The sequence below is a fragment of the Geospiza fortis genome, unplaced genomic scaffold, assembly GCF_000277835.1.
Source record: "Geospiza fortis unplaced genomic scaffold, GeoFor_1.0 scaffold188, whole genome shotgun sequence".
In the NCBI taxonomy this organism is placed as follows: domain Eukaryota; kingdom Metazoa; phylum Chordata; class Aves; order Passeriformes; family Thraupidae; genus Geospiza; species Geospiza fortis.
The window spans coordinates 3,304,642-3,318,049 of record NW_005054337.1 but is presented as its reverse complement, the minus strand read 5'-3'; the positions used below and the strand labels follow the sequence as shown (position 1 = coordinate 3,318,049).

Genomic DNA, 13,408 nt, shown 5'->3' with positions numbered 1-13,408 from the left:
AGGAATGCCCCCACAGGCACAGAAAACTTCAGTGAAGAAGGTTTAAATACTACCAAAGGGGCCTTACCAAAGGCTGCATCATTATCACCAGGGCTTTGATTAAAGGTAACACTTTAAATTAAGGATAGGTTTATAAATGTTCTATTAATATTTAATGAAAGAACAGTAGAAGCTGCTCCATTCCTTAATAACTTATAATAGAGCCTGTTGTAAAATGCCTCTGTAATAAATCCGTGGCAGATGATGCTCTGACATACTGGTTAGAGTAGACCATAACCAGGAGATGTTGGGGTATATATTCTCCTTGCCTCCCAGGAGTTTGACTCTCATTACCCTTAATGAGAGCCTCACAAGCTTGCTAAGAAGGGAAGACACTCAAATGCTAATAAGGGATATTTAAGGCACAAAGCATGCAGTAAAGTGCCTGTAGTTTAAGGAAAATTTGTCAAAGGACAAGCAGGCTGAGGAGCTGCAGCCTGTGTTGGAAAACTGGACAGCAAAGTCCTCCCCACCCTATTGCTGAACCACAGTGGCATAAACTGAGATCAACCCCTGGGCTGAAGTACCACATCTCTGTCAGGCTGATCTGTGTCTGTGCTGATATTTTCTAAGGCTGGGATTTGTTTGGAGATGCTGGTGTAAGAGTGTGAAGAAGGTCTGTATGCCTGAGCCTCTGCACCTGCAAGAAACCCTCCAGCTCCTGGCAGTGCTCTGGTGCACATGGGGAAGCTGGGCCCAGCCCTGGCTCTGCCACCAGCCTGGCTGCTGCTGGAGGAACACTCAGATTTGGGGGTTTGGGAGCTCCTACACACACCTGACACTGTGGCCTGTGCTGGGAAATGCCTCTGTCTGGACTGAGGCTGCTGCAGGGGGGAGAGGGCACAAGCAGCAGGCTGGGGCTGTACCCACCCCTTGCTCAGGAGCTGTTGCACCTGGGCTGTCTTCTGTGCCAGATTTGCTTTGTTTTATATTGTGTGTGTAGGAACAATAGGCTAACCACTGAAAATTCAGGTGCACGTGAGATCTCGTTAATGTGAGACAGCTTTGTGTGAGTGAAGTCTGGCTGCTGGAATGGAGAGGGACCACAAGCCAGGACGTGCAGAGGCTCAGCTTCCTGCCACATTAATGCTCTGTATTAAGGCATAAACTAAAATGTGCCCTGTGGGACTGTGGTGAGAATTAATGTCACTCTGGGAATCCAAGCTTCTTGATTCCTTGACTTTTTGTGTCTTAATTCTCAAGCTGGCTGTTTCATACACTGGGGGGTTGATTTACTGTTTTACTTGCTTGTGTTTCACAAAGGCAAAATTGCTGACAATCTGCAGAAGACTCCAGCTCCTCTTGAGCATGTCTGCTTGCAGGATATCTGGCTGCTAACACAGATGTTGGGGCTGACTCTGGGGGTCTCTGAGCTGCAAATGGCCTGTGGCAGCTGCCCCACCAGCACTGCAGGAACTGCAGCTCTGCCCATCAGTCCCTCAAGCTGTGGCTGCAGCAGTGCTGTGGGGGCACGAGGTGTCATCATATCCACCCAAGCACACCCCAACCTGCTCCCACTCTCATTCTGGTAGAACAAGACTTTATGCTGCACAGGGGAATCCAAGTCTGATTGCCCAAGGTGGCCCAGCTTCTGCCCTGAGCATAAGATTTAATTATCCATAGCAGCAGCGTAGCTCTCAGAGCCACCATTGTTATTAATGGCCATAAAAAGAACCATAAAAACTTGGCATGTTACATTTCTTATAATATATGATAATGAAGAACAATTTGATTTCCATTTTTGGTTTTGACCTCCTTCTCTGCCGTTTCTTGCAGGTGCATGCATGCATGTGCTGCCTTGCACACCACCCCAGCCCCTGACTCCTTCCTGCCCAGGTTCTCTCTTCCCCCCTTGCCTTGTGCCCTTTCCACACCCTCCTTCACAGCACAGGTGTGGCATGTACAAAAGTGGTTTCCATGCTTGAGTACAGAACATGGACCATGTGTAGCTGACTTTGTCTCCTGTTCATGGATGTTTCCAGCTGTAGTGTTCAGCTGGGATTTTATATTCAATGGACCTTTCACAGGCAAACCCAAACTGTCTGGCTGCTGTGCTGTGCCAAGTCCTGCCACTCAGTAAGCCCTGAGTGCCTGTAGCATCTCGGGTCTTTTTGGAGGGAGACAAGCATCTAAATGGCTCCACTGGAATAGTGGGAGCAGCAGGATGGCATTTATGCTGTAGGAAGATTCCAGAACTGAATGATGGTGAAGAGAAAGCACAGCTGATGCACATGAGCTTTTCTTTCTTTCATATACAGCAGCCACTCTCATGCTTTGAGATTAGTTTCACAGACTGAAACTTGTGTTGTGTACACCAAATCAGGTTCAAGAACTTCAGCTGTGTGTGCTGGAGGTCAAGGCTGGCTTTTTTTTGTGTGAGTGGGGAGCTTTATATGCATAAGCTTTTGAGGCAAGGTTTTCTTGCCAGCTGTAAGAATATCCCCGTGGCTTGTTGCAAGAGCCTGCAGGCATTAAGCTTTGTAAGCTTTGTGCTGCCTTCCTCTCTCAGACAGGATGCAGGCAATCTTTGCTCCTTGCAGCAGGTGAGCAGCAGCAGTGCCCGTGCTGTGGCTGCCCTGATCTGCTCAGGAGGCTGTGCTCTCACAGCAACCAGCACACAGCTCTGCCCTGCTGCTTCCAGTGGGAAACAGCCTCTTCTGCTGCTGTGCTGGGTGTTGGCTGGGTGAGAGCAATAATCTGACAGCAGAATCCCCCTCACTGCTGCTGGGCCACGAGCCCAGCTCTCCCGAAGTTACACAGGGTGGGAGGTTTAGTGGCAGCTCCTGTTCCAGCTCCAGGCATCTCATCCTCACCAAGATCTTTCAAGCTTATTCTTTTCCAATATGGAGATGTGCACCTGAGTGTGGGCACTCTGAGTGCCTTTACATGAGAGGAGAAATTTGTGCATTTAAATCCACAGGCTGTGTTTTCATGCTGCTTTATATCGCCCTGCATTCTCTGTACCACTGCAGATTATTCACCTTGATAGGGGCAAATCTCTCTTTTGGCAGGCAGCTGTGCCTGCCTGCTCGTGTCTGTTCCACTTTGCAGTGCCCTTTCTCATTCCTGGGCAGTGTGGCTGGAGACTCCCTGCTGCCTGTGATCCCTTCCTTGGGAGGGAGCCTGAAGCTGCTCAACACCCCACAGCCTGGTGCTCCTGTTTCCAGCAGTCTTGTTCATCCTTTTGTAGGGATACTGAGTATTATAGAGCAGCCACAGCGTGGAACACCATAGGTTTCATTATGTTTGCTTCCTTAAAAGCCAGCTTGTCAGTTTGGGGCTGTGAACGGGAGCCTGGCTCTTTACCACAAGGAAGAGGTTGTTCTTCAAATCTGTCACTCTGCTGAATGCAGGGGAAAGGCAGAACTCAGAAGGTATTTGAAATGCAGTCTGGCATTTGTGATGACTTAAACCAGCTCCTGAGTTCTAGAGCCTGTGTCCTGGTTTAAAGACTGAGCCATAAGGGCTTGGAGCTTTTTAGGCCAGGGAGAATGGAGGTACTGGCGTGAAGCTGATGGTTATTTGTGTGCAGTTCTCAGTTTTTTCAGCCCTACCTGCCAGCCTTGCTGTGTTTGGAGACAGATGTGCCTGCTCCTGGGGCAGTGAGGCTGGGCTGGGAGAGGAGCTGGGGCTGGGAGCCTGCTGCACACTGAGCTGTTGCTTTGTGTGATGGGGTGGTGGGAGGCAGAACACATTTCTCTGCTGCTCTTGCCAGTTTGTTAAAAACACTCCTTGGTGCCTGGAAACACAGATGTGTGTTCTTTGTGCCCAGAGGTTGTGCAGGTCTGTGTCCCATCCCTGTCCCTTATCCACCAGAGCTGTGCACAGGCACAAGGGACTCTGAGTGTGAGGCACAAGAGTCTGCAGAGAAGCCACATCTATTTAAGGGGATTCCTCTTATCAGTGAGATTGAACATTAACAGCCCTTTTCTGAGGCTGGTGCAGGAACTTCAGCTGATTTGGGACCAAATTGTATGTTTGGTCATCTTGAGGAAATTAGAGTGTATCTACTAATGTGCTGAGGGAATTAATGTTAAGTGATGAGGGACTTAGCTGCTAAAAGAAGGGACAAAGGAAGGGTGAGTGTGCTTGCTCTGCCCTGCATGGGCAAGGCTGATTGCAGCCTGGAACAAGCCCTTGTTAGGTGCTTCCTGAACCTCCTGACCCTTTGTGCCTCGTACTTCACTCAGAGCACCTTTAGCTTCTGCCTCTCAAATTGTGCTGAGCTGAAGGACAGGATGGGGGCTGGAGGGAGACTGAAGTGCTGGTTCTTGAAGCCAAGACCTCTTCTGCAAGGGCTGACCTCCTCCAGGATGTGTGCTTCCAGCAGGACTCGTGTCTTGGCAGATATATTGGTGTTTCTGTGTCCCTGCAGGCAGGTGAGGGCACAGGTGAGGAATCTGCAGTCAGTTTGGCAGGTGCCTTGCCATTCCTGGCCTGAGGCAGAGATGGGTTTGATCTAACTGACCAGGCTGCTGGCAGAAATTAATCTGCTTTATCTAGCTAAATAGGAGAGAGAGGGATCGAGGAGACAGACCCAGATTCTTCTCAGGCATTCACACTAAAGAGACCCAAATGGCAGGAAGACAAGGCTTGTCACCATGATGGTGGCACTTCCATCCCTGGAGATACTAAAACCTTGACTCTTGATGGCCCAGAGGTAATCTCCTCTGCCTTTGAAGACTGCCTGCTTTGAGCAGTGATGGATCAGGAACCTCCTCAGGATAGATCCCTGTTTGTTACTCCATGATTTTCTGGCTTACTGCTCCTCCTGCCCTCAGCTGGAAGGTGCCTTGTCCAGGCAGTCTCTGAGGATGTGGACGTCTGACCTAGAGGTACCTGAGAGCAGAGCAAAGCCCCTAATGATGGGATTCCTGGAAGGCAGTTACCTGCTGAGTGCTTTGTCCTGCTTTGTTTTTGTCACCCGAAGAGAGTCTGCTGTTGGAGCAGATTCAGTGGTATTTATGTGATGCTCTAAGTGTCCCCTTGCCTGGTAATTATACTGATTAATCTGGATCATGCTGGAAAGCCACATGTGCCTTGTACCAGAGGGTATGCCACCACGTGTCCACGTTATTCAGCTATAACAGATAGTGACAAGAATGGGGGAGACAACTCTGAGCTCGAGGTTGTTCTTGCTTTGTTAGTAGTGTCTGGGAAAGACAAAGTTTGTCAGTTTTTCCAGCTGGAAAGAAGGTGAATCTTGGGAAATGATAGCAATGGCTTTTCTGTGCTCTCTGTACAGCCTTGAGGAAGGAATGTCTGTGTCTCCATCCCTTGCAGCTTCTTTGCAGAGTCCCTGGGGGTCAGGTTTTGGGAGCAGAGACTGTCTTGGCTCTGGAGGATGGGACCATGTGGGTTTGCTGCTGGTGGCTGTTTGAGGTGGTGCCCTTAGTGCCACATGGATGTGGAGCAGGAGACCCTGATCTGCCTCAGCTATTAGCAAATGGTGAGAGGTACCTCAGCCTAGGAGACAAAGCCAGCCTGACTCGGGCTGGTGGCCTGGTGTGGCCCATGCCATTTGGGAATAGCATCCCAGTGACAGTCCTGATGGGCTCCTGGAGGTCTGGCAGTCTGTCTGCAGCAGATCCCCACCTTTCCAGCATGGACTGGGCGCACAACACCATGAGAGGGGGTTTCTGCTCAGTCTCCACCCCTGCCACAGGCAGAGATTTTGTCTGCCTTGTGCTGCTGGAGGAACAGGAGCTGGCTGGGGACATTGGCCCTACTCTGCATGTGCCAAACAGCCTGGACTTGCTCCCTGTTGGGACGAGTGACCTTGGAGGTGTTCTGGGAAGTGCCTGAGCACTTTCCTCCCATCCTGCATGGCGTATTATGAGCTATATCATTACGAGCAGCTCAGTTAAGTCATTACAGCCTTGGTGAATGCATGAGCTTTTTCCCTCTCATCCCAATTCATCACTATTGTGCTGACATGAATCATTTTCATTATAAAATGCTTCAGACCCCGTTAATTAACAGAATTGCTTAAATTTCAATGAGACAGCGCTTGCCCAGAAATAGCGGTTTTGTATTCACGGTGGGGTGGCAGGAGAGGCCTGTCAGCACGAGCAGCTGGGCTGGCCCCTGAGCCCTGGGGCTTTGTGCTGCCCACGGGGGAGGGTGCCATCCTTGCTGGGATGGGTCCTTGCCTCATTTCCTGCGTCCCCTCTGCCTCTGTGTGCGAGGAGGAGTGGGACTCCTTGCTGAATGGCTCCCTCTGAGCAGAGAAGGTGAATGAGGGGGTCAGAGCACACCCTGGGCCCACCACAGGATAATCAGCTGCTCTCTTATCTGTGGGGCTGAAGGCAGGAGGGTCCAGGTAATTACAGGACCTGAAGTGACACAGGGAGAAGGGAGGCTGGCTGATAATTGTGCCTATCCTGGGTTCACTGACTCATAAGCCACTGGTCTGCATTTTTCCATTGGGGCGACCTTAGAGCAAAACCAAACCTCCAAAAATGAGACCATAGCTCTAGACTGGGAGCAACCCCTCAGCATGCTAATAGCATCCAGACCCAATGCAACTGATCAATGGACCAAGCTACCCCAGGGATAACAGCACAATCTCCTCCGAGAGCCCGTATCAACGGGGAGGTTTCCAACCTCAGTGTTGGATCAGGACATCCTCGTGGTGCAGCCACTACCAAGGGTTTGTTTCTTCAATGATTAACAGTCCTACCTGATCTGAGTTCAGACCTGCTCCCTTATCTATGGGGCTGAAGGCAGGAGAGTCCAGGTAATTTCAGAACCTGAAGTGACAGAGGGACAAGGGAGGCTGGGTGATAATTGTGCCCATCCATGAGAGCTGGAGAATGGCAACGATCTGAAATGGTGGTTATGTCTTTATAATAAATCCTAACAATGCTAATCATTGGAATAATTGCTAGTTTCACGAAGGAAGGAGTGATAAATGTCTCCTGAACAGTTTTGCCAGCTCCTGCTGCACCTGTAATGTCATGCAAAGGGCGAGGGGGAGGAATTTCATCCTCCCAGCTCAGTGGCATTTCTGGCTGCCCTTGGGCCACAGCACCAGTGGCTCCATGGCGTGAGCCCTGGTCTGCAGGTGCACAAGGCCACAGCAGACACATGAATGGGGAAACTGGAAACCTGCTGGCTGTGGGGTAAAGATACCTGGTAGCCTTGGGATCTATCCCTGTGGCCAAATCTTGCTCCTTTCAGCCTGCTGGAACTCAGCCCCCCCTCTGCTGTGCTCTTGGTGACTTGGACCTTTGATGCTCTGGCACTGCTCCATGTGCTGCACATCAGCAAACGGATTGCAAGGTGCTCAGACCACTGGATGGTTCTCTGCTGTTTGCTCAGCAAGAGGAGAGCTCCCTGTTCCCCCTGGGTCAGATGCCTCACTGGGGACCAGCAGCCTCCTCCAGTTTGTCCCTGGCACCAGGCAGGATTACTGGTGAAACAAAGCAGAGATGAATTTGCAGTGCACAGTAGGAGGAGGTAAAGCTGATAGTTAAACAGAAAACGCTGGAAGAGAGAGGATTTACAAAAACATAAACCAATGTCTAAATCTGTGGGAATGTTAAAAAACTGAGCTGGAGAGGATTTTAAGCTGATTCCTGTCTGTTATGGGCTGCTGCTGATACAGTGGGACTGGAATGTGGTGTTAATGACCTTGTATCCATGTAGGCACTCCTTCCTTCCTGACCCTGATGCCACTTCAGGCCAGAGTCTTTTCTTTCTTTCATCCTCAAATTTTTTTCCCTACTTTGTTGCCATTTAAATGAAACAGTCGTGGGTGACTGATAATTTCTGCCATGCACAGAGTTTTCAGGCTTTTACTGCTCTTTGTTTCTTGTTTTACATTCCTTTATATTTTAGTCCTGGTCATTTCCCCAGTCCCAGATGAATACTGGAGACCTATAAACACTGGTTTTAAGAGAGTTACTTTTGTAAGAAGTGCTACCACACCATTCATTTTGTTAAGCTCCAGTGCATTTTCTGACACAGAGCATGTGTTTTGTCGTCTCTGGTCTCCTTAACTTAGAAGGACACTTGTAAATAAGGGGTTTTGTGCAGACAGACTTTTAGAAATGTGCTGCTCACACCTCCATTCTCCAAATCACAGAATTCCCCCCGTGTGACGGTGTTCACAGGGGTCTTAGGATGAGGGAAGAGATGAGGATTTGTCTTCATGTTTCAGAAGGCTGATTTATTATTTTATCATATATATTATATTAAAACTATACTAAAAGAATAGAAGAAATTATTTCATCAGAAGGCTAGCTAAGAATAGAATAAGAAGGAATGATAACAAAGGCTTCTGTCTCGGACTCTCTGTCTGAGCCAGCTCACTGTGATTGGCCATTAATTAGAAACAACCACATGAGACCAATCACAGATCCACCTGTTGTATTCCACAGCAGCAGATAATCAATGTTTACATTTTGTTCCTGAGGCCTCTCAGCTTCTCAGGAGGAAAAATCCTAAGGAAAGGATTGTTCATAAAAGATGTCTGTGACACCTCTGAGATGTGCCCAGGCCACGGCACCTTGTAGATGGAGCCTGGGCAGGGGCAGCCCTGTTCTGTAAGGGGTGCTGCAGCAAGCCTGGCTCCTGCTCAGCAGATCAGGACGAGTGGGCTGTTGCAGATGTGTGCCAGAGGGGTTTTGTGACTCAGCCTGGGTTTCTACAGAGCAGACCTCGAGGCTGGCCCCAGCACAGCCCCCGCATTTGGGTGGGGGTGAGGATGAGTCCTCTCTTCCTGTCACTCCTGCCCCCTCTGACCTCCACAGATCTTTCACCCAGCTCCCGGTCACCCTGGAGGAAAAGCACAAACCTCCTCTGTGCCAGGGTTTAACCCAGTGGGAGCTGCAATAGCCTACAGGAAAAGCAGCAGTTGGACTCTTTCACGCTTCATGAGGAGACTTGCTGGGAGCAGGTTGGGCCTGTGGCCATCCCTGGGCTTCAGGAGGATTTTTGGGATGTTTCTGGCTGGCTGACAACCTCCTGGGCTTGTTCCTCTCCCCCTCAGTGCCCTTCTCTCCCCTTTGCTGGCTTTTGCTGATGTGATTTCTTGCAGAGGGTTTCAGCAGGCACTGCTGGTGGCCAGCAGTGTGTTCCTGCAGCAGAGCTGGCCAGCAGCACCAGGGCTGTGGTTGGGGACAGTGTCCCCAGCAGTCGAGGGAGGTGACAGTGCCTTTTTCTGTGCACTGGTGAGATGCAGGTGCTGTGCCTGACGCCAGATGTGATTCTGTGGGATCCCAGAGTGAGCCCAGGGAAGGGCTGTGAAGGTTGGTGCAATACTGGAGCATCTGCCCCGTGTGGAGAGGGAGATCCAGCTGATCCTGTTGAGGTCTGGATCTTGTCCAAAGTAATCTCCAGCGAGCCCTTCCAGCCCCAGGCTGTGTGTGGCTCTGTGAGCTGCCCTGTGACAGCTCTGTGCTCAGCTGTGCTGCTGTTTGCAGGTGTGATCCGCACGGCCGTGGCAGACCTGGACCGCGAGACGCAGGACCGCTATGAGGTGGTGATCCGTGCCACAGACATGGCAGGACAGCTGGGGGGGCTCTCAGGATCCACCACCGTCACCATCGTGGTCACTGATGTCAACGACAACCCACCACGCTTCCCTCAGAGTGAGTGCTGCTGCCCTGGGGGGGCACTGGGCCATGTCCTGGCTCCTCTGGGTGCTGGGGTGGAACCTGAGGCTGAGCCAGCCTGGCCACTCCAGGGTGACAATAACCAGGGACCATGGCACACACAGCTCCTGGGCCTGAATGTGTCCCTGCCTGGCAGCACAGTGGGTGCCAGATCCCTGCCCCAGTGCAGGGCCTGGAAGCAAGCATGGCTTGCATGGTAGGAGAGCAGGGCCAGCCCTTTCCTGAGTCCTTCCAAGCAGCTGGAAGCCAGCAAGGTCCACCATGGTGCTGTCCCCTGGGAGCTGGGGCCAGAACTTGGCTGCTGGGCTGGCCCCTCCTGGCTGCTGTGTGAGACCCTGTCACACCCTTGCCCCGGTGTGAGGACAGTGACAGTGCTCAGGGGCAGCAGCCTTGTCACAGCACAGCTCTGTTTCCCAGCCTGGTGCTGGTGTCTGATCTGGGACCCTCCCCAGGCAAGGTGCAGGGTGATGCTGCTGTGAGGAGTGGGCTGTGAGGGCTCGGCAGTGCAGGCCAGGGAAGGGGCTGCAGCTGGGGGAGGCTCAGCTCTTGCGCTGCATCTCCCAGAAATCAGAAATTGCAAAAGAATCTTCGCAAGGAATCAGAGAGCGCTGATTGCAGGGCAGTGTCCACGCAGAGAAATCAGCCCTTACTTCACACAGCACCTGGAATGTCAGTGCTCCCCAGTTATCTTCCCCCAGCCCTTGTTTTTGGCTGTATTTACTTCTCCTGTTGGGGCATTCTGGACTGTAGCCACGGTGGGGTTTGAGCAGCCCTCACAGCCCAAAAGGTGCCCCAGGGAGGTGTGTGAAGGGTGGGGGCAGTTCAAAGGCAGAAGCAGTGACCTTGGTGCCCATTTCTCCTGCAGAGATGTATCAGTTCAGCATTGTGGAGACGGCCCCCGTGGGCACTGCCATCGGGAGGGTGAAGGCAGAGGACTCTGACGTCGGGGAGAACACGGACATGACATACCAAGTGAAGGATGAGGAAGGGGTGGAGATGTTCAAAGTCACCACGGACAGCAATACCCAAGAGGCTGTCATCACAGTGCAGAAGGTGAGAGTGTTGATTGAGTAGGGAGGACCCTTTCCTTTGGGGACTGCTGCTGTTGAATGTGAGTTGCAGAAAATGCTCTGAGTGCTGCTCTAGCAGTAGCAGCTGCATTTTTGTGCCTGCTGATGCAGGGAGAGACCTGTCTCTGCTCTGCCTGCGTGGCAAAACACAGGGCTGTGTCTGGGAGGAAATACAGAAAAGGAACAGCACAGAGTGCCTGCTGGAGTCCCCCAGGGTGGCTTGGGGGTGGCAGTGAAGCAGTGAGCTGTGCAGAGGAGACACCATGCATAGGACTACAGAGAGGAATGCTTACAGCTGTTATTGATAGCACCTGTTAGAGGAGAAAAATGCCTACCTAATTCCTGTACCTGACCAGCAGCACTTTAACTGTATCTGCTTTTGGTGGCAAAAACAATCAAGCAAATACTTGGTGCAGGCAGGAAAGAATGATTGTTCTTCAAGGCCACTGTATGCAGCTTGCCTCCCCTGTAGAAATAAGAGCCGGGTGATTAATGATGAAAACTCGCTCGTGTGCAGCACACACTGTGCTGTCTTCCCAGTGAATCCTGGCTGCTCACAGCTTGGGCACCCTGTTGGGGGCCCTGAGGGGAGTGGGCTGGAGGCTTCTGCTTCCTCCTGCCCCCTTGGTGTGGGTGCCGCTGGCAGAAGGGCCAAGCAGAAGCCCTCAGGCTGCTACAAAGGTACTGCTTGGGAGCAGGTGGCTTTAGTGGCTCTAGTGCTGCCCTGATGTCTCTGCTGAAGGAAGCGGCAGCAGAGGGGCTCCTTGGGCTGGCTGTGGCTTACCCTATTCCTTTCCCTCTTCCCCAGCCTCTTGACTACGAGTCAAAAAAAGTGCACACTGTGGTGGTGGAGGCCCTCAACAAGTTTGTGGACCCGCGGTTCGTGGACCTGGGCACCTTTCGGGACCAGACCATCGTGAGGGTCTCAGTGCTGGACGTGGATGAGCCCCCCGAGTTCCGGCCCCCCTCCAACCTGCTGGAGGTGCAGGAGGATGCACACGTGGGCTCTGTCGTGGGGGTGGTCACTGCCCTGGACCCAGACACAGCGAACCACCCTGTCCGGTAAAGCACCATCCCAAACTCACATCAGCCAACCCAGCACAGGGCATGGGGGCACCTGCAGGGGACACCTGGCCTGGGAGGGCTCGTGGCTGGGGCAGAGAGGGTGGGAGAGGGCAGGTGAAAGTGGAAAGTGCTGCGTGTGTGGCCCAGTGTGTGTGCGTGTCTCGTGGGACAGGCAGCTGGCAGGTGAGCTGCCCATGCACAAGCAGGCACAGCGGTGTCTCAGGTGGCAGATGCGTCACTGACAGGTGACAGCTTTGTGAGCTCAAGGGAGGGCCAGGGAAGGTGGCTGGGTGATACCTGTGTGTCCTTGCTGCTGACAGCAAGGTATCTGCAGTGGTACCTGACGCCAGGAGTGGCAGGAGGACGGTGGTGAAGGGTGAGAAATGAGGTGAGGCTTGGGAGGTGCAGAGCTGCAGCCCAGCTCTGTGTGCGTGCATGTGTGCATAGGATCAAAGATCAGAGGAGTTTATATTTGGGCAGGGGACATAATCCAGGCAGCAGCTTATCTGCACAGGACATTTCCCATTTCCATTTAATTTGTGGCTAAAGAGATTGTTACCTTGTTAAATTGTTATTACCTAAGGCACAAAGCAGCCTTCTGGCCCTGCCAACTGGCCTGAGTCACGAGCAGTTGGGTTGGAAATCTGGTGTTCAGAAAACATCCTCAACGTGTGGAAAATTTCCTTGAAATGTGTGTTCTGGTGCCAGGTGCCAGCGGGGCCGCTCACTTCCAGGGAGCAGCACTGGCTGTGACTGAGAGCTCTGCAAGGAGCCAGCCCTGCAGCAAGGGACTGGGAGGGACAGGGATGGGGATGTAGGGTGGAGGGGGACAGGCCACAGAGGGCTCAGTTACAGCGCCTGGTTGCATTCAGTGATGTCCCCCAGTGCCTGTTTGGGGCACTGAGCTCGGTGCTGTGCAGCCGTGGGTTTGTTTCATGGTGGGGTGAGGAGGATCTCCTGATCCTCATGCAAACAAAGACTATGATGATTAGAAAGCTCAGAAATGCATTTACACATGGAAAGCTGCCATCTACAGATGCCTGGCAGCTAGCAGAGAGTACTGTGTCACAAAGCTGGATGCTCAAAGTTGACTTTGGGGGGAATGTGACTGAAATCAGCCGTGGAGTGCCAGGAACTGTGTGTGTGAGTGCTGCACCACTTGCACTAGTGGCTGCTGAGTGCTGAATGTGTTCTCAACATACCTCTGCTCACCTCATCCTGTGACTCTCCAGTCCCTCTCCAGTCAGGCTACGTGTCTGATTTCTTTTTTTATTGCCCCTGAGCATGTGTCTGTCAGCACACACCCTGCAGGAGAGTGGTGTGTCCACATACCTGTGTGTGTGCACGTGTGCATGTGCTTTTTCACTTGACTGTTTCTAGCAGTGCTGCAGAACACAGATTTTACTTTCAGATCTGTAATTGTAGAAAAGGGACCTTGGGGACAGAACTATTCTTATTCTTGCTTTTTCTTGTTCTTTGTGCTGCTTCCCTGTGGAGCTTGCTGCATTGTTTGCAGACAGACCAAAAGAAAGCAGTGAAGGGAAGCTCTTAATGCTGTACAGAAAGCATTGGAGACTTGGACCTGAGAGAAGCAGATTCAAGTACTGAGCAGGA

At 51.9% G+C, this 13,408-nt stretch overlaps 1 protein-coding gene across 2 annotated transcripts in view; it reads left to right on the top strand.

The window, feature by feature from the left end:
* CDH22 (cadherin 22) overlaps window positions 1–13,408 on the top strand; it is a 70,895-nt gene that overhangs the window by 33,246 nt on the left and 24,241 nt on the right. For both annotated transcript variants that reach the window (XM_005422316.3, XM_031058009.1), the window contains 3 exons: window positions 9,468–9,635; window positions 10,525–10,712; window positions 11,538–11,791. In XM_005422316.3, the coding sequence (XP_005422373.2) occupies window positions 9,468–9,635; window positions 10,525–10,712; window positions 11,538–11,791 (610 nt within the window). The remainder of the gene's footprint in view (window positions 1–9,467; window positions 9,636–10,524; window positions 10,713–11,537; window positions 11,792–13,408) is intronic.